General features: G+C 42.1%; 1 protein-coding gene and 1 long non-coding RNA gene across 5 annotated transcripts in view; both read left to right on the top strand.

Annotated features, from left to right (window-relative positions):
* The window catches only part of PRIM2 (DNA primase subunit 2), a 357,737-nt gene extending 356,651 nt beyond the window's left edge, over nt 1-1,086 (top strand). For 2 of the 3 annotated variants that reach the window (XM_021098097.2, XM_084966367.1), the window contains one exon: nt 487-1,086. In XM_021098097.2, the coding sequence (XP_020953756.1) occupies nt 487-708 (222 nt within the window). In that variant the 3' untranslated portion in view covers nt 709-1,086. 3 annotated transcript variants of the gene reach the window in all.
* Nucleotides 1,087-1,238: 152 nt separating this feature from the next.
* Nucleotides 1,239-27,794, top strand: LOC146401497 (uncharacterized). Of its 2 annotated transcripts, XR_014810067.1 has the most exons (4): nt 1,239-1,434; nt 5,194-5,416; nt 25,175-25,248; nt 27,545-27,794. It is a non-coding gene; the product is annotated as an uncharacterized LOC146401497 (long non-coding RNA). The 2 variants fall into 2 exon arrangements; XR_014810066.1 differs by lacking the exon at nt 25,175-25,248.

Raw genomic sequence — 27,794 nt, 5'->3', positions numbered from 1 at the left:
TTGATTAAGAGGCCTCAGAACTTTCCAAACTTAGGCCTAGTATTCAGTGTCTTTCCTTTTTAAAAAAAATAAGATATGAAAATTAGATTGAAACACTAAGTTTTTGACATAATCATTAAAAAGAAGTGTTTATTTCTCAAATCTGCTTTTGTTAGCATCTCTCCTATTGATTATTCCTACAAGAGCATCACTGCTATTGCCAATTTTAGAACTTGCCTTAGATTAATGAAGATATTAAAAGGACATGTGTCTGAATTCTCCCACATACGGAAACTGTCTACATTAGAAATCAATGAGTAAAAAAGGCTGTTTGCATTCACTACTTGTCTCAGTATAGATTTTTTTGGTTGGGAATATCTCTCTTTGCTTATTATTTTTTCTAATTTAATTTAAAACAATATAGTTTTATTGTCATGTTGCTGCCATTCTGCCTGCTCCTTTAGTTTGCTACATATTAATGTGGTAAACATTTGCTTTCCTGTGCAGGTGGATGACTGTGGCTTTTCTTTGAGTCATCCAAACCAGTTCTTTTTTGAGAGCCAGAAGATTCTGAATGGTGGCAAAGACCTCAAGAAGGAATCCACTCAGCCAGAAACACCCCAGCCCAGAGCGAATGTCCAGAAGAGCAAAGACGCATCCTCTGCCCTGGCCTCGCTCAACTCCTCCCTGGAGATGGACATGGAGGAGCTGGAGGAGCTGCTTCAGTGAGCGGTTCCTGAGCCCGTGGTGATCTTGCTTCCTCATCGGCTATTACTGGCTAGTTGTATGATTTTGTGTTTTTCTTCTCCATCTGCCTCCTCCCTCCACCCTACCCCACTTTAATCCACTGACGTGGGCACGCACTTCTTGGGAAGCCAGGCTTGCCAGTGAAAACAATGTCCTCCACTATATTTTGCTTTAAGATCTAGCACTTGGATGGTGTGGTCTCTGCCCTCTTTTAAGAGATGAGACGCTTTCTGGATTGGTTACAGCCCCTAGAAATAGTACCACTAGAACAGCTTTTATTGTAACCCTTATCACTGTAATTCTGACCCAGTCCTTTTCTGGACCATCTTTGTGAATAAATTATCAAAATGTTGAATGAGAGTGTCTGTGTTTAAGAGTCTAATTATGCCTTAAGAGATTAGACATTACTTCAGTTTTAAAGGTGGTATTTTGGAATAGACACCACATTGCCAAGTCACCAGTGAAGATGTTGAATTGTTTTTCTTTTCACCTCTTTCTTGTTGGTCTTGAAGTTGGCCACGTGAGCTTATTCTTCATTAGTAAGAACGTCTGCCCCTTTGATAGTGGGCTCCTGGATGAACTGTGTGAAGAGCACCAGAACATGGAACACCAATCATACTACTGACGAGCAGGAGTCTTCTACCATGTGCCGTGGAGATCCCCCACCTGATGTCCTCTATGTTCACTGGGGACATGACCATCACTAAGGTGAGAAGGTTCTGGCCAAGTCTTGTGTCGATCCCACACCAGCTCCCACAGCTCAGTGCTCTGGCAAGTTCAGTCCTATAAGCTCATTAGCTAAGTGGTGAAAATTGTGATACTTGTGGTAATGCCCATCTCAGTGCCCTGCACTCTGCCTGCAAGCAGGTAACATGCCATGTGCTGTGGGGAGGCCCTGCATTGATGAATTTCCTCCCCAGGGTCTCTGCTCACTCACCCAGAGGACTTGGGCTCTCAGGTGGAGACCCTGGTTGAAACGTAACCCATGTGCACCTGCTGCCTTGGAGGATGTATGACCCCATCTGTTCCAGTCCTCTGTGCCTGGGGAACATTCAGACATTCCCCATTCTCTTCCTGGGCAAGGTGCTACTTGCTCTTTATGTCTTGAATCACATGAGGCAATGTATGGTATTCAGAAAATTAGACTGTTGAAAGTACCACCTTCTAAATCCCAGGGGACACTGCAGCAATGAGAAGAATTTAAACAGGATCAGGAGTTCCTGTCGTGGCTCAGTAGTTAACGCACCTAACTAGCATCCATGAGGATGCAGGTTCAATCCCTGGCCTTGCTCAGTGGGTTAAGGATCTGGCATTTCCGTGAGTTGTGGTGTAGGTCACAGATGCAGCTTGGATCCTGTGTTGTTGTGGCTGTGGTGGAGGCCAGCAGCTATAGCTCCAATTTGACCCCTAGCCTGGGAACCTCCATAGGCTGCGTGTGCAGCCCTAAAAAGACAAAAAAAAAAAAGGATCAGAGCAGAGATCCTAAAAGTGGCAGTTGATTTTTTATTTTAGGCTAATGAGTGAAGACTTCTTGGAATATTCAATAACATAGAATTAAATGAATAAAACATAATAAAGTTAGAAATGAAAAAGAAGTTACAGTGGTCATCACTGAAATACAAAGGATCATAAGGGACTACTACAAGCAACTATATGCCAATAAAACAGACAATCTAGAAGAAATGGACAAATTCTTAGAAAAGTACAATCTTCCAGGACTAAACCAAGATAAAATAGAAAAGACGAATACACCAATCACTACCAATGAAAATGAACTGTGATTTAAAAACTTCCAACAAATAAAAATCCAGGACCAGATGGCTTAACAGGCAAATTCTATCAAAAATATACTGAAGAGTTAACACTTTGCCTTCTGAAACTATTCCAAAAAACTGCAGAGGAAGGAACGCTCCCAAACTTATTCTTTGAGGCCACCATCACCCTGATACCAAGACTAGACAAAGATACCAAACGAAAAAAGAAAATTGTAGGCCAGTATCACTGATGAACATAGATGCAAAAATCCTCACCAAAATATTAGCAAACCAAATCCAGCACTATAGTAAAAGGATAGTACAACATGATCAAATGGGATTTATCCCGGAGTTCTCATCATCTCTCAGTGGAAATGAATCTGACTGGTATCCATGAGGATGCAAGTTCGGTCCCTGGCCTCTTTCAGTGGGTTAAGGATCTGGTATAGCCATGAGCTGTGGTGTAGGCCACCCGCTACAGTTCCCATTTGACTCCTAGCCTGGGGACGTCCATATGCTGCAGGTATGAGCATAAAAATAAATTTAAAAAATTTTTAAAAAGTGGGATTTATCCCAGGAATGCAAAGGTTTATCAATATCCGCATATCAATCGGTGTGATAGACCACATTAACAAAATGAAGAATAAAAACCATATGATCCTCTCAATAGACGCAGAAAAAGCCTTTGACAAAATCCAACACCCATTTCTGATAAAAACCCTCCAGAAAGTGGGCACTGAGGGAACCTACCACAACATCATAAAGGCCACATATGACAAACCCACAGTTAACATCATTCTCAATGGTGAAAAGCTGAAAGAATTACCCCTAAGATCAGGAACAAGACAAGGATGTCCACTCTTGCCACTATTATCCAACATAGTTTTGGAAGTTCTAGCCATGATAATCAGAAGAATTAAAAGGAATCCATATTGGAAAGAAAAAGTAAAAAAAAAAAAACTATCACTGTTTGCAGATGACATGATACTCTACCTAGAAAATCCTAAAGATGCTGCCAGAAACCTGTTAGAGCTCATCAATGAATTTGGTAAAGTTGCAGGATATAAATTTAATACACAGAAATTGACTGGATTTTTGTACACTAAAATGAAAAATCAGAGAATTTAGGAAACACATCAAACGGGCAGAAGATCTAAATAGACATTTCTCCAAAGAAGACATACAGATGGGCAAAAAACACACGAAAACATGTTCAACATCACTAATTATTAGAGAAATGCAAATCAAAATACTATGAGGTACCATGTTATACCAGCTAGAATGGCCATCATCAAAAAGTCTACAAACAATAAGTGGCTGGAGAGGGTGTGGAGGAAAGGGAACCCTCTTAACGCTGTTGGTGGGAATGTAAATTGGTGCAACCACTATGGAATACAGTATGGAGATTCCTCAAAAATCTAAAATAAAATTACCATTTGATCCAGCAATCCCACTCCTGGGCATCTATCCAGAGAAAACCATGACTTGAAAAGATACCTGTACCCCAGTGATCACTGCAGCACTATGTACAATAGTCAAGACATAGAGGCAACCTAAATATCCATTGACAGAGGAGTGATAAAGAAGATGTGGTACATATACACAATGGAATATTACTCAGCCATAAAAAGGAATGAAATAATGGCATTTGCAGCAATACAGATGGAATGAGAAATTATCATGCTAAGTGAAGTTAGACACAAACGTCATATGCTATCACTTATATGTGGAATCTAAAAAAAGGATACAATGAACTTATTTGCAGAACAGACACTGACTCTTTGAAAAACGTATAGTTACCAAAGGAGACCGGTTGCTAGCGGGGGTAGGGGAGGAATGGGCTGGGGTTTGGGATGGAAATGTTGTAAAATTGGATTGTGATGTTGTGATGATGGTTTTACAACTACAAATAAAATTCACTGAGTTAAAAAAATTAAATGAGATACTATCTGAACCTTAGCTTGTCTTCATGAACTATTATTACCGGTTCAGAAAATAGTGTTACTCCACTACAAGTTACCTCTGTAAATCTCTCCCTTCTGAAAACATCTGCTATTCCATTTATCATGCATAGTTCACAACAGAAATCCGATGGCGCTGATCACTTCATTGGGAACTGTGAAACCACTTTTTTTTAATGTTAATTAAGAACAAGTGCCTTGTGTGGCTGCTTCAACCAGAGAATGAAGTCAGAGGAAGCTAAGCATGGAAAGGGAGGTCTCTGTCATAGTAAAAAGAAGGGAAATACGAGCCGAGCAGCAGTCTTGCTGCTGTAGTTCAGTGAGAAATCTTAAGTCAAGGAATCTCCTATCTGGCAGCATTTGCAAGACTCTCATTTTCTCCTGCCTGATGTTTTCCTTTTATGAAGCCTGTGAGCCCACCGGCTAACAGAACAGAGCCGTCGACAGACTCAGCAAGCAGATGTGTCTGAGTTGACTATTTCATCCTAGCAGCCCTAAGAATTTGAATGTTTATGTTGGCTAGTCAAACTCCAGACTAACACTAGTTTAAATATTAGTTGTATTACTAGTTCCATTTCTTTGTAATAAGGCTTGATCTCCTGTCATGTATTATACAGAAGAATATATAAATATTTTGTGAAGTGTGTAAATTAGAGGATGGGGTTAGAGGTTTATATAAGAAGACAGACATTAATGCCTTTCTGGTGCTTTTTTGGAGTTGGAAAAAACAATTTATTTTTCATGCTTCACAGGTCTTGACAATTTTGATTTGTTTTCTTTGAAAGACCTATTTGAATTGGATGATGTAGGAAGAACCCAAAAGAAAAATCAAAAGCCTCTTTTCAAAACAGGAGCCAATGAAAAAGAACATGAGCCTTCCAGATCTTTTAACTTCTGGTCTTTTATTACCTCGTCAAGGAGGAGAGGCTGTATGTATCAGAGACAAAAGAAGAGACAGCAGAAGCCAGAGGCCAGGTAAGAAACTTGCAGCTGCTAGAACCGCTGACAGTGTGTGTGGCGATTCTATCCCAGCTCTTTCATGTGCTTTCTCCATAATGTTTCTCACTCCACCCAGACAGTATTAAACTCTTAATTGCAATGTGCATAAAAGAACATTAGGAAGATTTTAAGCAAACTTTTTAGGACTGCTTACAATATTACAGTCATCAAAGTGAATAGTTACAGATTTTGAATGAGAGCAGAATAAAGCAGTGGGAAGGATCTTTAATTCATACAGCATTTTAAGCTGAGGGATTTCTTCTCTCTGTTAAAGCTCAGGGAGCGTTTGCTTGTTACACTTTGCTGCTTTGCTGATACGCAGGGTCTTTGCAAGCAAACTCCTGTAATTCTCTGCAAAGAAGGAAAAAAAAAGCTGGGATTTTTAGCTTGAAAGGCGAAATGAGAACTCTAAAATTCTGGTTTGGATAGAGTCTACTGTTTGCAAATTTAATCAAGGTCTTCCACAGGCATCAGCTTGACATTAAATTTAAGTGCCCATTAAAGTGAAAGTTGACAGCAGTTCTGAACGTACAACTTGGTCTAAGGACATCTTTACAGCTGGAAGGGAAAGAAAGTTGAGAAGCCTCAAACCACTGTGGTAATTAGATCCATTTGTTAACTTCTCCTCTAATGTTGGCAGAGGGAGGGAGCGAAGGGCTGGAGCCAGAAAGCAGGCTGTGCTCCCTGTAGGAATGGGGTGGCAGGGCCCTGCTGCAGAGGAAACAGCTACTCTCCCCTCTGCTCCCTTTCAGCACAGATAGAAGCAGTGTGAAAGGTGTGTCTGGAAAAGTTTGGGCTGTCAGGCCCTCTGGAAGATGCACAGCCTTATCTGGGAGCGGGCTCCCCAAAGACATGGTGGGCCCAGAGCTTGTGTTTCTCATGAGGGTGTCTAACCTACATTCAGGTATAATCACTTATTCATCCCAAGCATCTGGCCTTCTTTTCAGTATCGTGCTCCTTTTTGACTGGCAGCTATTGCCCTAGTCTCAGACTTTGCACCATAATTGGCACGGTAGGCAGTTACTTTTGTGACTTTATGGAAATCTTGTCACCTGTAGGAAGTTATCTTCCCACTTCATCTGACCTTCCTGCCAAAATTGATACTATTTCCTGTTACTGAATTTGCTTTCTATCCCATAAGCTCTCCCATTGCTTCATGACATTTTATTTTCTCCAAGAATTACCACTGTAGAATCAAAAGCTAAAGAATATGTCTGTCCACAGAAGCATTTCCTCTGAGCCTTCAGTTGGAGTATGTTTTTGAACACTGATGACAAAGTAGTGAAATAGCACTGCTAATAATGGATGATGGATTTTTAATTCAGCCCTGTGTTTCTAGATATTTGTTCACCATAATGGAACTAGGAAACTGAGGGGTTTTGGTTTTTTGAAAAATTTTTTGAAGTATAGTTAACTTAGAATGTTGTATTAGTTCCAAGTGTAAGTTTCAGTGATTCAGTTTATATGTATATACTCTTTTAGATTCGTTTCCATTATACTATCTATCTATAGTATAGATACTGAGTATAGTTCCCTGTGCTATGCAGTAGGTCCTTATTATTTATCCATCTATGTATAATGGTATGTTTGAATCTTTGCACTGAACGTATAGAGAGAAATCAATTCAGCAAATAATGCATGCAATTTAATAATCTCTGGGGGCTCCGATCAGGATAGTGGAGTAGAAAGACATGGAACTCCCCTCTTCCACAAATGCATATAAAATCCATCTACACATGGAACAGTCCTCACAGAGCACCTACTGAATGCCTGAGAGGAAAAGAAAGATATCCCTCCACATAACCAGGTAGGATGAAAGGGGAAAAAAGTAAGTGTGATGGGACCTGTACCCTGGGAAGGAGTTAGAAGAGAGGTTCCCACAGTGGGAAGCCCCCTCCTAGGGTTGGGGGGGTGAGATCAGCTGGGACAGAAAGGGCACTTCAGAGGCTTCACAGAAGAACAGAGCAGCCTGCCTGTTGCAGCAGGACAGAGACCTGCAGAGACAATTGTCACCCTGCATGTCCCAGCCTGAGACACGTCCACAGGTACAGGTGGGGACTGGAACTCGGGGTTCAGAGGCCAGACGAGGGGAGAGGACTGGTGTTGGCTGTGAGAGACAGCCCGAAGGGGCTGGATTGTGGAACGGCCACAACCAGGGGTGTGCATGGAAGCCAAGTGCCTTTGTCAAGTAGTGCATCAAGGGAGGGGCAGGGCCTGTCACAGCTTCTTTCTCCACACACCAGCTACCACCCTGGTGGGCTCAGGACTGCATGCCATAGCAGCCACCTTGGCAGGCTTCATGCATCTCAGCTGCCACTTCAATGGGTTCTGGGAGTAGGTGCCAGCAGGTTGCCCACATGCAGAGGCAGGGCTGAAACCTCTGCCCATGGGTATGTGAGCCATGGATTTACTTCCTCCACCGGCTTTATAAATTCATTGCCTGCGGGATATCTGCAAGGACAACAGGCACTCCCACAGCTGATGGGTCTGTCCTTAGCAGCTGCAGGCTCTTGCGTGTGTGAACATGGGGGTTTGGCTCCAACCAGGGTCTGAGCTGCCTCCATAGCAGGTCCAGGTATGCAACTACTGTAATCCTGGGACCTGACCTAGGTGGATCTGCACTGGTGGCCTTGTGCAAACAATGCCTAAAAGATGCCAGGGCTGAATGCCAGCATTCCTGTGGTTGAGGCGGGTCTGAGGGCAGTGCCAACAGTGTACTTTGTGAGCCTGCACAGCAGGTGAAAGGTGACATAACAGAGAACTCTTACACGTAAGCAGCTCAAGTGGAGGGACACTCAGGGGCTCCTCTCCTGGTGGGAGTGCTCCAATCCTGCCTACCTTGCACTGCAGATCAGAAATGCAGCTGGGAAACAAATCTGGAGGTTCCTACTCCCACAACCAGGGAAGAGACACTGCCTCTCACAGGGCAGTGACAACCACAGAGAAAAAAGGAGGCCATATTCAATATCCAGGGCAGGCTGTGGTCACACTTCCTATCAGGGGGACAACAGCCACCTCAGAGAAAAGAGGTGGCAGCATCCATACCAAAAACTGCCCTAGCATGCAAAATGTTCAACTCACACTAGCTATATAGGGACACTCCCACATATAAATAGCCCTCCAAGACCAAAATATATAATTATTTCTTTTAAACTAATAGGGTAAGAGGTATAAGTAAAGAAGAAGCAGAGAAACCACTCCCAAATAAAAGACCTAGAGAAATACCCTGAAAGAACAATGAAACAAACACCAAGTTCAAAAAGGAGAAAATGAAAAACTGAAGGAATTAAGGGCTATTGATAGAAATGCAGAGGATCATAAAAAGGAACTGGAAACTATAAAAAGGAACAGAAAAATTAGGAAACCTATTAACCAAGACAAAAGTTGAGCTAAAGGTAATGAATGAATAATGCAGAAAAGTGGAAAAGTGATCTGGAAAATAATAGAAATCACTCAATCAGAACAGCAGATAGAAAGCCAAATGAAATAACATAAAAGCAATATAAGAGATCTATGGGATAATATAAAGTGTGCCAATCTATACATAATAGGGATCTCAAAAGAAGAAGAAAGAGAAAAGGAGATTGAAACTGAAACTGTGTTTGTAGAAATTATGGCTGAAAACTTTCTAAACCTAAAGCTCCAGGTACAAGAAGCACAGAAGACCCCAAACAAGTTAAACTCTAACAGACCTACACCACAACATGTTATTAAAATGGCAAAAGTTAAAAGGAGAGAATTCTAAAAGCAGCAAGATAAAAACAAAGAGTTCATTATGAAGGAGTCTCCATAAGGCTATCTGCTGATTTCTCTACAGAAACACTACAGACCAGAATAGAGTTGCAAGATATATTCAAAGTTTTAAAAGTGAAAAATTTACAATCCAGAATATTCTGCCCAGCATGATTATTTAAAATAGAAGGAGAAATAATTTCTCAAATAAAAACTAAAAGAATACAGTAATACTAAACCTATCCTAAAGGTAACTATGAAAGGTCTTCTCTATATAAGGAAGAACTAATCTATAGAAAAGAGAAAAGTCGCAACTGGATACTAAATTGCTTCAATAAGCCAGTTTACAGGTTTTTTTTTAATCAAAAAATTTCTGTGAGGAGTTCCCTTTGTGGCTCAGCAGTTAATGATCCAGTGATCCAGACTAGTATCCATGAGGATGCAGATTCAATCCGTGGCCTTGCTCAGTGGGTTAAGGATCGGGTGTTGTTGTGAACTGTGGTGTAAGCTGCAGATGTGGTTTGGATCCTGTATTGCTGTGGCACAGGCCAGCAGCTGTACCTCTGATTAGACCCCTAGCCTGAGAACTTCCATATGCTGCAGGTGCAGCCCTAAAATGCAAAACAAAACAAAAAATTTGGTGAAAGCAATTATAACCACAATGAATAGCAAAAGGATGAAAGTGACACCAAAATCATAAATGTAGATTTTTTTTCCCCCAGAATGTGTCTCAGCCTATATGATAACCAGTCTTAGAGCAGGTAGATTTAGGAGGGGATTAACATACTTGAAAAACAGTGTAACCACAAGTCAAAAATTTACAATAGAAAGAACATAAGAACAATTAAAAGAAAATCATCAAGCCACAAAAGGAAAAAGAAAGGGACAAAGAAGAACTATAAACACATATCTACCAATTACCTTAAATGTCAAATGTCAATGGACTAAATGCTCTAATCAAAAGACACAGAGAGGCAGATTGGATTTTTAAAAAAACAAAACCAAGATCCTACAGTATGTTACCTACAAAAGACCCACTTTAAGGCACAGGACATGCATAGATTGAAATTGAGGAGATGGAAAAACATTTCATGCAAATGACAAGAAAGTACAAGACACAATACTCATATCAGAAAAAATGGACTTCAATAGAAGGCTATAAAGAAACATAAAGAAGGACACTATACAATGATTAAATAATCAATACAAGAAAAGGATATTATGCTCACCACATATATGCACCCAATATAGAAGCTCCAAAAACATAAAACAAATGCAGACATAAAGGGAAAAATTGATGGGAATACAATAATAGTAGGAGACATTAATACCCCACTCACATCAATGGAAAGATCTTCTAGACAGAAAATCAATGAGGTTACAGAGATCTTAAATGATACAATAGAATTGTAAGACTTAATTGATATCTTCAGGACACTACATACAAAAGAAGCAGTATACACATTCAAGTTCACACTATGATTGACCACATACTAGGGTACAAAACAAGCCTCAACAAATTTAAGAGTATTGAGGTTATTTCAACCATCTTTCCTAACCACAACAGCATGAAACTAGAAATAAACTGCAAAAAAGAAGTGAGAAAAAAAATACATAGGGACTAAGTAACATGCTGCTAAAGAAATCAACAGGTCAATGATAAAAATCAAAGAAGAAATTTAAAAATACAATGAAGCAAATGACATTGAAAACAACCATACAAAAGCTGTGGGTTGCAGCAAAAGCAGTTCTTAGAGGGAAGTTCAGAGTGATACAGGCTGCCTTCAAGAAACAAGAAAAACTCAAATAACCTAACCTACCACCTAAAATAATTGGAAAAAGAACAACGAACAAAATGTCAGCAGAAGGAAAAAAACCAATAAAGATCAGAGAGATAATAGAGATTTTAAAAAACAACAGAATAAATCAATAAATCCAAAATCTGGTTTGTTGAAAGGGTAAACAAAATTGACAAACCTCAGGCCAGACTCACCAAGAAGAGAGAGAAGACTTGAATATACAAAATAAGAAATGAAAGAGGAGAAGAGTTCCCATTGTGGTGCAGTGGAAATGAATCTGACTTGTATCCATGAGGATGTGGGTTTGATCTCTGATCATGTTCAGTGGGTTAGGGATCCAGCATTGCTGTGAGCTGTAGTATAGGTCACAGATAGGGCTCGGATCCCACATTGTTGTGGCTGTGGCATAGGCCAGCAGCTGTAGCTCTGATTCGACCCCAAGCCTGGGGACTTCCACATGCTGCAGGTGTGGCCCTAAAAGGCCAAAAAAAGAAAAAAAAAAGAAAAGAGAAACCACAACTGATACTACAAAAATACAAAAAAATAAGATAATACTATAAACAACCATATGCCAATAAATTTGACAACCTAGAAGAAATGGACAACTTTCTAGAAACATATAGTCCAGTGAAACTGAATCAAAAAGAAATAGATAACTTGAACAGACTGATCAAATGAAGTGAAATAGAATCTATAATGAAAAACAAAAACAAAAACAAAAACCACTCCCTACAAACAAAAGTTCAAGAACAGATGGCTTCACAGGCAAATTCTACCAAACATACAAAGAACTTAATACAGCTCTTCCTCAAAAGCTCAAAAGACTGAAGAGGGAGGAACACTTCCAAAGATTAATATGAAGCCACCATCACCCTGATACCAAAACAAGACAAAGACACTATCAGAAAAGAAAATTACAGGCCAATATCTTTGATGAATATAGATGCAAAAGTTCTCAACAAAATACTAGCAAACCAAAGCCAACAACACATGAAAAAGATCATACACCACAACCAAGTTGGATTCATCCCAGGGTCACAGGGATGGTTCAGCATGCGCAAATCAATCACTGTGATACACCACATCAACAAAAGAAAGGGTAAAAACCACATGATCATCTCAACAGATGCAGAAAAAGCATCTGACAAAATTCAACATCCATTCATGGTAAAAAAAAAAAACCTTACCAAAATGGTTATAAAGGGAACATATCTCAATAAAAGCCATTTATGAAAATATCACAGTATAATACTCAGTGGTGAAAAGCTGAAAAAGCCTTCCAGCTGAAATCTGGAACAAAATAAGGATGCTCATCTTTATCACTTCTATTCAACATAGTATTTGAAAGTCCTAGCCACAGTAATCAGACAAGAAAAAGAAATAGAAGGTATCCAAATGGGAAAGGAAGAGGTAAAACTGGCATTATATGCAGATGACATGATACTCTATACAGAAAACTCTAAAGATTCCATGCACACACTATGATTACTGACAAATGAATTCAGCATTCTAGCTGGATATAAGATTAACATATAGTAATCAGTTGCATTTCTTTATACTAACATTGAAATATCAGAAAGGAAATGTAAACAGTTCTTTTTAGAATTGCATTAAAAAAATCCTTAGGAATAAACATCACCAAGGAGATGAAAGACATATGCTGAGAAAAATAAAACATTCATAGAGGAAACTGAAGATGATTCAAAGAATTGAACTGGACTGGAAGAATTAATATTGTTAAAATGGCCATATCACCCAAAGCAATCTACAGATTTAATGCTATCCCTATCAAATTACCTATGATACTTTTCACAGAGCCAGAACAAAAAATCCTAAAATTAATATGGAACCAGAAAATACCCAGAATGGCAAAAGCAATCCTGAAGAAAAAGAACAAAGCAGGAGGCATAACCCTCCCAGACTTCAGACAACACTACAAAATGACAGTAATCAAAACAGCATAGTATTGGCAAAAAAATAGACATATGGATCAATGGAACAAAACAGAAAGCCCATACTGATGGTTAATTTATCTTCAGCAAAGAAGTTAAGAATGTACAGTAGGGAAACGTCTCTTCAGCAAGTGGTCTTGGAAATGTTGGACAGCTTCCTGCAAGTGAAGTCAGAACACACCCTCACACCATACACAAAAAATAAACTCAAAATGGCTTAAAAACAAATATAACACATGACAGCATAAAACTCCTAGAAGAAAACATAGGCAAAATATTCTCTGACATAAATTGTAGCAATGTTTTCTTAGGTCAGTCTCCCAAGAGTGGAAATAAAAGCAGAAATAAACAAATGAGACCTAATCAAGCTTATAAGCTTTTGCATAACAAAGGGAAACCATCAACAAAATGAAAAGACAGCCTAAGGACTGGGAGAAAATATTTGCAAATGATGTGACAAACAAGGGCTTAATTTTCAAATATATAAACAGTTCATATAATTCAATAACAAAAAGCAAACAACCCAATCAAGAAATAGAAGATCTCAACAGATATTTCTCCAAAGAAGACATACAGATGGCCAAGAGGCATGTGAAAAGATGCTCATCATTGCGAATTATTACAGAAATGCAAATCAGAACCACAATGAGGTACTATTTCACACTGGTCATAATGGCCATCATTAGTTAAGTCTACAAATAATAAATGCTAGAGAAAGTATGGAGAAAAGAGAACCTTCTTAAACTGTTGGTGGGAATGCAAACTGGTGTAGCCATGGTGGAGGTTCCTCATAAAACTATAACTCAAAAAGATACATGCACCCAGTGTTCACTGCAATACTATTTACAATAGCCAAAACATGGAAGCAACTTAAATGTCCATCAACAGATGAATGGATAAAGAAGATGTGGTATATATGCATATGAAATGGAATATTACTCAGCCATAAAAAAGAATTAAATAGTGTGATTTACATTAAAATGGATGGACCTAGAGATTACCATACTAAGTGAAGTAAGTCAGAGAAATACCATATGATATGATTTATATTGTGAAATCTAAAATACAATACAAATGAACATATCTATGAAACAGAAACCAGACTCACAGACGAAAAACAGACTTGTGGTTGCCAAGGGGGAGGGAGGGGGGAAGGATGGAGTGGGAGTTTGGGATTAGCAATTGTGAAATATTATATCTAGGATGGATAAACAACAAGGCCGTACTATATAGCACAGGCAAATATGTTCAATATCCTGTGATAAACCATAATGAAAAAGAGCATGAAAAAGTATATTCTTTTATATGTATATATATAACAATCACAGCAGAAATTAATGCAACATTGTGAATCAACTATACTTGAATACATTTTTTTAAAAAAACTGTCAGATAGGAGTTCCTGTCGTGGCTCAGTGGTTAACAAATCCGACTAGGAACTGTGAGGTTGCGGGTTCGATCCCTTGCCTTGCTCAGTAGGTTAAGGATCCAGCGTTGCTGTGAGCTGTGGTGTAGGTTGCAGATGCGACTCAGATCCCGAGTTGATGTGGCTCTGGCGTAGGCCGGCAGCTACAGCTCTGATTAGACCCCTAGCCTGGGAACCTCCATGTGGTGTGGGAGCGGCCCTAGAAATGGCCTAAATAAATAACAAGGCTACATGCTTCTCTTTGACCTTCCCATTCACTGCAGAGAACTGGCAACTTATTCATCCATCCTTCACCTTCCTTAGCCCTTGGTTTTCCCCACGGCTCTTACCTGTTGCTCTTCTCACCTCATGAGTGTCCCAGGTCACCTCATCCATCTACGTGTGGATAACTCCCGAATCTGTGACTCCAACGGAGATGCCCCTCTGAGCCCAACCTAGCCAGCCAGCTGCCTCTGAAAGCTACCAGGTCCCACCAGGATCTCTGCTGTGTCCAAACCAAGCCTGTTTTTCCTCCCCATGAGTTTACTGGAGAAATTCCTTTTCCACACATCCAAGTCCAGTTGATTTTGATTTAATACCAGCATCTCTAAACTAGTAGATCTCAAGTTGGAGCAGTTTTGCCTGCAAGAGATATTTGATAATGTCTGGAGATGTTTTTGGTTGTCCCAATGAGAGGGGGCCTGCACTGGCATCTAGTGAGTAGAGGCCAAGGATGCTGCTAAATAGCCCCCAATGTGCGGGGCACGCAGCCCCCGCAACCAAGAAATGTCTGGAACAAGATGTTGTTGGTGCTGAGCTGAGGAGTCCTACACAAGTCCTTCTGGGCCACGAGTACTTCTGGGCCCCCTGTCCTTCACTGATGACTCTCATCCCTTCCCAGTGTGGCACTGCCACAGTGATCTTCCCCTCTAGTCTCCATTTCCCTATCCCACATCCCATAGTGTTCTGTCTTTGACAGGCTCACCCTCCCCCATGCAGGGAAGCCCAGCTGCCCTGACTCCCAGGAGGCCCTCTGGGGCTGGACTCGTCCTCCCTGTCCATTCCCAGCCATTGTCTCCACCCTGTCCTCTGGTCCAGCCCTGCGAGGCACACTCACTCTGCTCTCTCGTCCCCCATCCTGTGCTCATCCTGCCTGGAATACCCCTCCACTCCTTGTCCTGCTAACTTCCCTCCTCCCAGGCTCAGGTCAGGTGCCCATCTGTTCCACCCTCTCTGATGATCCCATATAGTTCCACTGTCCCTGTGAGACCACAGGACTTACTGTATGTATAACATCTGTTTATTTACACTCCCCATAATTGAACTGTACAGTCTTTGCTGGCAGGGCTGGTATCAACTCCATATTTTTTTTTTGGCTGCACCCGTGGCATGTGAAGTTCTGGGGCCAGGGATCAAACCCGTGCCACAGTGGTGCCCAGAGCCACTGCAGTGACAACACCAGATCATGTGCTGTGCTACAAGAGAACTCCACTTCCATATCTGAATCCCTAAAATATGATAAGCACTGTCTCTAGCTATAAACATGATGTATAACCACTGTGGGTACCCAGTAAATGTATTTAGTATACGAACAGTTATTTATCCATGGAAATCTCAAATTGTTTTCAAAACCTACAAATCAGGGTAGAATACCATTGGGGCCCCAGAGCAGGGCCACCTCTTACTATGTAACCTTGGGCAAATTCTTTAATTTCCCTGTGCTTCATCTGCTTCACCTGTGAATCAAGGACAGTGATTGCATCAGTTCAATGGTTGTTCCATTAGAATAGAACATTCTAGTAGAACTAGACACTACCATGTCTCCAGCACTGAGAACATTTGCTCATGGTAACACAATAATTTTAGGTGTTGTGACTTGATAATCAGCCCTTCCAACAACTGTTACATGCAGGTTTTCCCTGTTTTGAAGAACCTTACCTGGAGTGATCCTGTCATGGTGCTGTTCTGTGGTGTGGGGGTGGGGGTAGGTGTCCGTCAACAAGATTATAGTAAAAGGAACTAAGTCAGAGCACTTGCCCTCTAATGGCCTCACCGGTGACAGCTCTGAGTCCAGGCGGGTGGATGGAGGGCTTGCAAACCGAGGCTGGAATATTCCCTACACATGGCACATGCTGTGGAAAGAAAAGCTGCTGAAACAGTGCTCGGAGGATACTGGTCCCTGTGAAAGGCCGTCAGAGTTACCCAAGAGTCAGGATGTAGGTGCCTCCTAATGTGCCAGGTGGGGCTGTGATGCGTGTGTCCTCAAAGTGACAATGATGGCTGCATATGGCCAGGCCCAGGGCTTTAAGTATTTTCCTGAAGATCAAAATAGGGCACCTCGGAAATGGGTAAGAGGAGGAATCGTCTGCATTGTCCCTAAAAATGAAAATGACACACTTGGAGACCTTAAACTCCCTGGGCTGGGTCTGAGCCCCTGAGGACATCACCCTGTGACTCTGTCCTGTGCACTTCCTTCTCCGTCACTGGTTTTCAATAGTCCAAGGCCCAGGACCAGCTCCATGGCTGAGCAGCCCAGACTGCAGCCCCACCTAGCTCAGTGCTTATCTACTGTCTTTGCCAAGTTAAACAACCCTCTTGCTTCAATTTCCTCTGAAGATCAGGATAATAATATTACCAACATTTTAGGATTAGTGCTGTTAGAAAATGCAAGTCCCTGTGCCCAACAGTGAGGCCAAACAATACCAAAATGTTGGAGCTTTGAGCAAGGAAAGGTTTACTGCAGAGCTGTGCAAGGAGACAGGGCTCATGCCTTAAAAACCCGAACTCCTTGAAGGCTTTCAGCAAAGCCCTTTTATAGGAAAGGTGAGGGAGGGCTGTGGTCAGCTGCTGCTAACTTCTTGGTATCAGATCCTTTGTTCTTGCCACGTGGGTGAGGTCACAACATTCCTGTAAACCTCCATCTAACCCAATGTTATCCTCTGTTCTGCAACTTTTTAATCTAAAGGTGTGATACACAAGAAAGGGAGGGGGGAAGCGCTGAATTCTGTCTCCATGCCTCCTTGTGGCTTTTAACATGTAGCAAATCCCATAAACAAAGTGACATCATTACCCCTCATCTTACTTGTTCAAGGTCCCAAGCGTTGACTTTCACCCTCTGAGGTCTAGGCCCTGGCTGAGAGGAGGGGGCTGGAGAGCAGGCTGGTCCCCCTGCCCAGGAGTGTTCATCCAGTGTCCCACCTGGGTGTTCCTGCCAGTGCCCAGGCCAGGCTGAAAAGGCAGATCTCAGCTAATGACACCTTCCAGGCCAGGTCCCCAAACCCTTCCCAGTTGTCTTCACTGAGGGAACAAGGTACCCAGGACCCAGCCAGCCCTCAGGCTCCTCAGGCCATGCAAACAGCAGCCAGGTCCCAAGAACTATGACCCAGAGAGACCCCCCCCCCCCACCTCCTTTAGGTCACAGAAGTGGGCCTGGGCCTGGGCCTGGCCAGGGAGTGGTTGTGGCAAGGGCTTTGGAGCTCTGCAGGACATAGCCCTCAACCTATCCCTGACCACCGTGCACCCCCACCCCAGCTCACCTGCTGGCTGGGGCCAGAAGGCCTGGAGGGTCCCAGGGAGGAGGATGAGATCTGCTTCTCACCACACTCTGCTGTGAGGACCACTGCCTGACTCACTGTTGGTGGAGTGGAACCGCCAATGGCTACATGCCTGCCTTACCCCTATGACCATTCCTCCCTTTTCTTTGATATTCCTCAGTCTTGAGGAAAACAGGTGTCAGATAAGAAGGCAAATAATGTTTTGGATAGACAAGTTAATCATAAGCTCGGCAGAGGAACTAAATTTTAGGGGGACTCGGTTTCACCCTCTAATCCTGTTGCATCCTTCCCCAAGTCAGGGAGAAGGACGATGACCACTCTGTCTACTTCCTGCTTGAAATGGGGTGTAGTCCTGCCTTGATGTGGGGAATGGACACCAAGTTGGAAATATTCCTGAGTTTTCAGTCCTGGATCTGAGCCTTGTATAATAAAGATCTCATTCCCTGAGGAATTTAGCATAAACCTGAAACCCAGTCTGGACCTGGCCCACTGGGGGGACTTGTAGTCAGTAGTCTACCTTTATTTAAATAGGTTTTAACCTCTAATGTGGTACTAACAAATACATGACAGGAGCTACTGACCACTACATGTCTCATTTTTTTCTGCTGACATCTAACCTAAACCAATTTTACTGTCTACAAATTTAATGGTTACAAGAGGAAACCTTGAGGTCATAAGGTTGCACCTGCCACATGCCAGCAGGCACTGTTCTGCAAATGGCTGATGGTACCCCAAAGTCTGACACAGCTCAGAAAATTCAAGTCCTCAGGAATACAGGAATGTGTCTGAAACCATATCCACAATGGCCACTACTTTTAGCTTAGATGCCTGAACCACAGTCCGTTTTTGACTTTCAAACATATTCCCCTCATCAATGGCCAAGGCAGATGCAATGGATCTCAAAAGGCCACAAAACAGGCCACCCTGGTTTCAGTAAAAGTTAAATCATGTATCAGCCAGAATGACTTCCCCACACCTCAAAATATGTGCAGATTTTCCCATCATTTCCTTTTTTGTTTTTGTTTTTTTTTTGTCTTTTTGCCTTTTCTAGGGCCGCTACGGTGGAATATGGAGGTTCCCAGGCTAGGGGTCTAATCGGAGCCATAGCCACTGGCCTACACCACAGTCACAGCAATGCGGGATCTGAGCCATGTCTGCAACCTACACCACAGCTCACAGCAATGCTGGGTCCTTAACCCATTGAGCAAGGCCAGGGATCGAACCTGCAACCTCATGGTTCCTAGTCAGATTTGTTAACCACTGCGCCACGACGAAAACTCCCATCATTTCCTTTTTTAAATTGCAAATCCTTCAACAGACCAAAATGTGCCCTTCGATGCCAGGCTGATTTAGCTGCTTACCCCAGGTCCAGATCCTGTTCCTCAGGGCTAGGTCTCCTTTATTTATGCCTAGATAGTCATGCTGAGTGAAACTACCATTTATCTTTTATACCCAATTATCACACAAGCACTGTACATGTGCTTTTAGCCATAGACTTAAAAAGTGTGTCTCTACAAACACACCAAATCAAGATTAATCTGTTTGTAAAATAAATTTGGTCAGCTGACTACGTGGGCTCCTCTAAACTGGCTGTGGTGGACTCCTCAGCATCTCACACTGAATTCCCGAGAGGCCTCTCAATGCCAGGAAATCCATGCCAAAGGCCTGCCATCATATTCTGCCTGGGTGAAATTCTTGGTCCCCAAAATAGCAAGATTGCTGCACATGTCAGGGGACAGTCTTTCCCATTCACTTGATATGGCTGCTCATAACCCAACAGTCTCCACTTTATCGAGGGACCAGCCAGAGAGAGGAGAAAAATATTTCAATTTTAATCACAGGTATAATTTACCAAATTGCTCTAAGTCATGAGTAACTGGAGGGAAATGTACATGTTCTCCTACATCTGGAGAACATGGACCCAAATCAGTAATTTTCCAGATAAAACCCATAAACATTATAACCATACTCACCAGTTTCCTCGGTAACCCATCCTTCTGTTAACATTTTATGAAGCCATTAAGTTTCCCATAATCTGAAATTAGAGACCTCTCCTTGTCAAAAAGTCCTTCCTATGAATCTTCTTGAAGACAAAGCACTTTCGCAAAGCATCAGTTTAAGTGTCTATTAAAGACTTAAAAGGCAAGGTTAAAGATCTGCTCGCAATGTATTGACACAGAAACTTAATCAGGTTGCTGTGATACAACCAGAATTAAGACTGGCAGATTTTACCAGGACATATCCACATTTCAGAAAGTATATAATTTATAGAATGTCTACACTAGTCACATTTATCCACACTGTATAATCTGAGGAGGCCTATCACCCATTTGACAACGCTTCCAATGTAATTCAACATACCACACAATACCAGTTAAATACTCCCTTCTGGGTGCCTCAGAGGCCCTCTAAAGCGTCCCAAAGTTGGCTGGAGGTCAGAATAACTTTAACATTTGATATCTGGGAAGTTTGTGAAAACATTTCAAAACACTTGGAGTTCCCGTCGTGGCTCAGTGGTTAACAAATCTGACCAGGAACCATGAGGTTGCGAGTTCGATCCCTGGCCTTGCTCAGTGGGTTAGGGATCCAGTGTTGCCGTGAGCTGTGGTGTAGGTTGCAGATGCAGCTCGGATCCTGCATTGCTGTGGCTCTGGCATAGGCCGGTGGCTACAGCTCCAATTTGACCCCTAGCCTGGGAACCTCCATATGCCATGGGAGTGGCCCAAAAATGGCAAAAAGAGAAAAAAAACAAAAACAAAAAAACATTTCAAGACTCTTGATCAAATAAGATCATAGCTCACTATAAGACAATGTTTATTCTTTTATCCAAAGTGAGAAAAGATTTCAAAAGCAAACACAGATCACTTAAAAGCAAGGAAGTTGATATAATCTGTTATCAAAAGCAGCAGTCGAAGTAAACTTGTAGAATCCTCAACTCTAAAAAAACCTTAGAGTTCCCATTGAGGCACAGAGGAAACAAATCCAAGCAGTATCCATGAGGATGTGGGTTTGATCCCTGGTCTCGCTCAATGGGTTAAGGATATGGCATTGCCATGAGCTGTGGTGTAGGTCACAGAAGCAGCTTGGATCTGGTGTTACTGTGGCTGTGGCGTAGGCTGGTGGGTGAAGCTCTGATTGGACCCCTAGCCTGGGAACTTCCGTATGCTGTGGGTATGGCCCTAAAAAGCAAAATAAATAATAAAAATAAAGAATAACAAACCTTAATTTTTAATGAAAACCAAGTAATTGTGAACTATTTGTCATACCAGCACTTTCTGATTGGGAACTTACTATTTAGTTTTCTTCTTCTAAGAAGGCAAAGATATGTAAACTTAGATTTTTCCAGCGACCAATGTTTCAATATTTTATCCTATTTGAAATGACCTAGATAGTCAGTGAATTCTCACCATTTAACTTAGTTTCAAGTTATAAAAATGTGGAGAGGATATTTTAGATGGACTTAAAGTTTTATCATATCAAGTTATTTTTCTTGCTGGAGTTCCTGCTGTGGCTCAGTGGTTAACAAATCCGACTAGGAACCATGAGGTTTTGGGTTCAATCCCTGGCCTCGCTCAGTGGGTTAAGGATCCAGTGTTGCCATGAGCTGTGGTGTAGGTCGCAGATGCGGCTCAGATCCCAAGTTGCTGTGGCTCTGGTGTAGGCCAGTGGCTCCAGCCTCTTTGACCCCTAGCCTGGGAACCTCCATATGCCGTAGGAGTGGCCCTAGAAAAGGCAAAAAGACAAAACAAAACAAAAAAACCCAAGTTATCTTCCTTGCTGAAAAATATACAACAGATATCAAAAAGTCTTATTTGATCTCTAATAAAACCTAGCTACCACAAAGTATTATACTTAACACTGATGACTATAAAAGAACCGTGATATTAATCGAACCAATGAGCTTAAGCTGGCTTCAATCTGAGGTATCAGTTCGGTATTGAGTATTTCCCAAATCATTAGGACCTGAAATTCATTTGAGGCCAATTCTACGAGTACTGGAAGTACTTAATTTGTAAACACTTAAGTCAATTAGATAGAGCTCACAAGTTAATCTCAGCGATATTATAACTGAAAGAGGTCTAATTCTGAAGAGTACACCTCAAGGGGATGCCTTCAAGAAACGAATCTGAACTTCCCATAGCTGGCACACTTACCCACAAGACAAATGCAAACATGCACACAGAGAACAAAATCTAATTCCCACAGGACAAAAGCAAAAGGGTGAAGTCCAACAATCTCAACTTTTTCAAGCAAGGATTCCTCTTTTTAACGACAAACAACATGCAAATGGAAAGACAGGGAATCATGACCACATATGTCATGGCAGTTCTGGCAAATGCAGAACCAAAAATAACAGTTGGAGTAAGCCGAATTTACCAAGTTTTTACTGAAGCTTTTTTTTTTATTTACTAAGGTTTATTTACTAAAAATATCCTAGGTATATTTTTGTTTTCTCAGGGTCAGAATTCTGAAAAATAGGATTTCATCAAGCCAGCTTTTTCTAATTGCGTATGCAAGAAAGAACTAGTTTTGGAATTTCAAGAGAGTTTCATCTTAACCAATTTTCTTTGGAGTCTAAAGAATATAGTAACCATGCAGTATTTAAAACAAAACTTCTATCTCTCTCTTTTTAGGAGCATACTGAAGATACCCCAGTTTTGCAAAAACACATGCTAGAGGGCCTATAAGATATAACAGAGCTCTGATTATCAAATATCAAACAAACAAATGCAATGCAAAACAGTCTCCCAGGATCACAGTTCCCTAGCACCAAAAAGAGAGATTCCTGATCATTGCAAAGGAACAATCCCAACCAACACTCTACCACAGGTGAAAACCACTGCAATAGGGAAAGATATTTGGTGTAATCACACATAGCTCTGTTACCAAAGACATTTCAACTGACCAATGCATACTGATACACACACCTACAAACAACAGACATATGTCCCCACAAACAAAGGCACAAGCTGGAGGGGTTCACCCCAAAACAATACACACAAAAATACAAATAACAAATAAGCTATGCTTGCACAGACAGAAAATCAGAAGAGGTACAATCTAAAATTCCACTTCCACTCCCAGATGGAGGAAACTGCCAGACTGGCCCAGTTCTCAAAAGAGAATGAACCCAAAGTGGCTCACTTCCTGCAAGGGAAGCAGCCCAAATGGAGTGGAGAGAATTCCCAACTTGCACAAGTTAGAGCAGCTTACCCCCGAGCAACACCGAATGTGTACCACAGCTCTACATGTTTCCTGCTCCAAACAGCCGTGTGTCATAGGGCAGCTGGTGCCTGTCAAGGAGAGTGCCTTGCAATTCCCCAGAGCCAAATAAGCTCTGGTAGCGCCTGGAAACTTGGGAAGGTTCTGCCCCTGGCTGGAGTCAACCTGCCATGGGCACAGAAGTCCCATCTGGGTCGCCATAATTGCTACAAAACACAAGCCCATGTGCTCAACACAGCAGGACAAACAATACCAAAACACTGGAATATGGAGCAGGGTTTATTGCAGAGCCATGCAAGCAGACAGGTGGCTCATGCTTTAAAAACCTGAAATCCTCAAAAGCTTTCCACAAAGCCCTTTTATAGGAAAGGAGAGGGAGGTTTCCTGTCATCAGATCCTTGTAGCTGTCCACATAGGTCAGGACACAGTCAGGCCGCATTGTTCCTGTGAGCCTCCTTCAAGATGCATGTTATTCTCTATTCTTCAACTTTTTAATCTAAAGGTGTAATATACAAGTGAGGGAGAGGGAGGCATTAAATTCTGTGTCCATGAATCTTTGTGGCTTTTAACACTTAATAAATCCCATAAACAAAGTGACATCATTACCCCTCATCTTACTTGTTCAAGGCCCTAAACCTTGATTGACTCTCACCTTCTGAGGTCTAGGCCCTGGTTAAGAGGAGAGAGGCTGGGATGTGGGCTGGTCACCCTGCCCATGAGCATTGGTCCAGTACCCAGTCTGGGTCCTCTTCCAGCACCCAGACCTGGCTGAAGAGGCAAGTCCCAAACCCTGCCCAATTTTCTTCACCATGGGAGCAAGGTGCCCGGGACCCAGCCAGCCCTCAGGCTCCTTAGGCTGAGCAAACAGCAGTCAGGTTCTGAGGACTGTGACCCAGGGAGACTGCCACCTTCTTTAGGTCACAGAAGTGGGCCCTGGGCCAGGACAGTGGGTGGTTGCAGCAACCTGTCCCTGCTCTCCCCTTTCCCCAGTTCACCTGCCAGCTGGGGCCAGAGACCTGGAGGGTCCCAGGTACAAGGGTGAGATATTCTCACTGCACTCTGCCATGAGCACCACTGCCTGACTCACCGTTGGCAGAGAGGGACCTCTAACAATCCTGTGCTTATGGTTGAGCACCAGTGGTCTCACACTAAGGGCTACATACCTACCCTGCCCCTACTACAGTGTGAGATTAAATAATTTCTTTTCACATGCTTCGTACATGATCTTGACACATTGTAAGCATTAAGTAACTGTTAGCTATTATTGTATAGGGGGTCTATTAAGTTTTATTTGAAAAAAGTCTTACCCAAAATAAAATTCAGAAAGTATTAAAAATTAAATTTTAGAAATTAATATTTCTTATATTAAAGGGTAAGAATTCTATTCATATTACTCTATAGAAACAAAATTCCAGAACTTTTATCTCAGCTAAAAGAAAACTACAGAGTTTCAAAATTATAAGACGCTTTACTACCAGGATTTCTTTGAGCTATAGCTCCTCGTTATCATGGAATAATCTAGAAAAACAGAGCCAAAACTGGTGCACAAAATTTCATAGGAAGTTTTTGTTTTTTTTTTTTTTTTGCCTTTTCTAGGACCGCTCCTGTGGCATATGGAGGTTCCCAGGCTAGGGGTCTAATCAGAGCTGTAGCCGCCGGCCTACACCACAGCCATAGTAACACTGGATCCAAGCCACGTCTGCAACTTACACCACAGTTCATGGCAACACCAGATCCCCAACCCAGTGAGCAAGGCCAGGGATCGAACCCGCAACCTCCTGGTTCCTAGTCAGATTCGTTAACCACTGCGCCACGACGGGAACTCCTCATAGGGTTTTATATGCCTGTGTTGACACCAGCTTCTCAAGAACAGCAGACAAATCACTTTATGCCTTGGTCAGGATCACGCTTTTATTCCCTCATCTATAACAGAGTGCCTCCCCTATCATTTCAATCCCATTGCTCTGCCCAGACCACAATAACCTATCTCCTGTAAGGAGTGATCTCAGTTGCTAGTCACAGAAATCAGACAGGAGCTGTGGATTTTTCTTCTTTGGTGTCCCATCTAGGCCCCTGTGTCATCATGCAGATGTCCCCTGTCAGAAGAAGCTAGGAACATTGGGGCACACCTAACTTCTTGGTTGTAAGTATATTAAATCCATAAACAACCTAATAACTTAATAACTGGATCTGTATAACAAAATAAGCACCGAAGTTATATAACTTCCTGTCCATACTCAAACTGAAGTCCATAAGAAGCGCCAAGGCAAAAGGGAAGAAAAAGAGCCTCTGGGTGACACTATCTTGACATCAGGAAAAACAGCCTATCTGTGGAGGTGTTGGTTCATTGTTTTTTTTTTTTGTTGTTGTTGTTGTTTTTGTCTTTTGTCTTTTTGTTGTTGTTGTTGCTATTTCTTGGGCCGCTCCCGCGGCATATGGAGGTTCCTAGGCTAGGGGTCGAATCGGAGCTGTAGCCACCGGCCTACGCCAGAGCCACAGCAATGTGGGATCCGAGCCGCGTCTGCAACCTACACCACAGCTCACGGCAACGCCGGATCCTTAACCCACTGAGCAAGGCCAGGGACCGAACCCGCAACCTCATGGTTCCTAGTCGGATTCGTTAAGCACTGTGCCATGACGGGAACTCCAGTTCATTGTTAATCATCACAAAAGCAACCAGAGACAACATATGAACAAATGGGTATGGCTAACTTTGGCCCAAAATGGTCAGATTTGACCTGAGAGCCATTAGCTATACCAGACCTGAAGCCTGCTGCAGCCTAAAGCTCCAGGATCAGCAAACAGGCCAAAGTCACAGAAGGCTGGGGTGTGTTTCTGTCTGCTGTCTGTACTGTGCCTGGGGGTGGTAGCTGGCCAAGTGCAATCATTCTGATTGTTAACAGTCCCATGGGACCCTGGACACGCAGCCCTGGATGGGAGCCAAAAACCCCACCCAGGCACCAAACATAAAAACCAGGTTAGCAGACACAGGCGGAGATCCCTTCCTGGGGATACTGGAACTCTAGCATGGTAGAGGTTGAGCACGAAGTCAGCCCTTACATGAGGCTGCTCCTGTAACGATGAGCCAGGAGGCCTCTTTCACAGAAAGACTGAGTGCCTCAGTTTATTGCCCCCTACTGGGCCATGGTGGGTAGTGGCCAGTTAAGAATGCTTTCTCCATCTGTTACAGCTCCATGGGACACAGAAACCAACTGGCCACCAAGACCAAGCTATCTAGAAGTGTCCCCTGGCAGCATCCCCCCAAATCAGGGCGCCAGACAAGGGTACCATCTTTCTGGGAGACCCTGGTAGCTGGAGTGAGGCAGCAGAATGTGTAAAGATGGGGCCTGCTGGCCTCAATCCCTGGATAGTATTTCAGTCAGCCCTAGATGCATGTTAAATTAAGTGCCTGCCCCTCAGGCTGATGCTCTAAGATAAGCAAATAAGCCTCTTTTTCAGAAAGTCTGGGTGCTTTTGGGGGCGGGGGCTGCCTCTGCATTGGGCCCTGGGGTGTGTGAGTTGGTGTGCTGAGTACTTTGGGAACTGTTTCTCAGTTCACTAAAGCTTTGTGGGTCTCAAGGACACAAGCCCCAGTGCTGTAAAGCCTGCTGTTTTGGAGGATTTCCTCCCAGGTAAAGGTCTTAAGACCTGGGGTGCCCAATGTGGAGTTCACTCTTCAGGCAGAAGCTTGGGGTCTTGAATTCCCTCCCACTTGCAGGTTGCCAGGCTGGGGGTGGAGTTTATGGTGAGATCAAGTCTCAGCTTCTTCCCTGCTTCAGTGCATGTTTTTTTCTCACTTACCTGACTGTAGGAAGTGCTCAGCTAGTTTGAGGTTTTCTTTTTCAGCAGAAATTGTTTTACATGTAGCTGTAGATTTGGTGTGTCCATGGGGAAAGGATCTCCCTACATCACCATCTTGAACTGGAACCTTTAAATTTTAATTTCTAATTGTTGTTAGTACACAGAACTATAAGTAATTTTTGTGTATTGGTTTTGTATCCCTTTACTAAATTAACTTATTTACTCCAGGTACGATAATTTCTGGAGATCCCACAGAATTTTATATACACACAATCACATCATCAGTGAAAAAAGATGGTTTCTTTATTCTTTTCCAAACTGTATGTCTTTTCTTTTTCTTGCCTTATTGCACACACTAGCTAGCATCCTAGTTTAAGGATGAAAAAGAAACGATGAGAACAGATGTTCTGGTCTTATTTCAGATGTTAAGAAGAAAGTATTCTTTCACCATTAAATAAGATACTACCTTTAGAAGTTCCATAGATTCTCTTTATCAGGTTAAGGAAATTCCTGTCTATTGATTTTTTACTGAGAGTTTTTATCATGAACACATGTTGAATTTTGTCAAATGCTTTTTCTGCATCCACTCAAGTGGTCATGTGTTTTTTCATTTGTTGTTTTGTTTGTTTGTTTTCCAGATATAAGGAAAACCATAGCCTGAAGGTAAAGGAATGGAAAAAGATATTCCTGAAAATGAAACCAAAAGAAAGCTGGGGTCGCTATATTTATATTGGACAAAATAAATTTTAAGACAAAGACTATAATAAGAGACAAAGAATATAATTACATAAAGTAGTCAATCACAAAAGACAATAGAGTATTTGTAAAATGCTTATGTACCCAATATAGGAGCACCTGAATATGTAAAATAAATTTTAAAAATGTAAA

Source organism: Sus scrofa, chromosome 7, assembly GCF_054392235.1.
Source record: "Sus scrofa isolate SSC_HxYL_T2T_F1_AM1 chromosome 7, Sscrofa_HxYL_maternal_Yorkshire_Landrace_v2.0, whole genome shotgun sequence".
Lineage (NCBI taxonomy): Eukaryota > Metazoa > Chordata > Mammalia > Artiodactyla > Suidae > Sus > Sus scrofa.
This window is presented reverse-complemented; position numbering and strand designations above follow the sequence as displayed.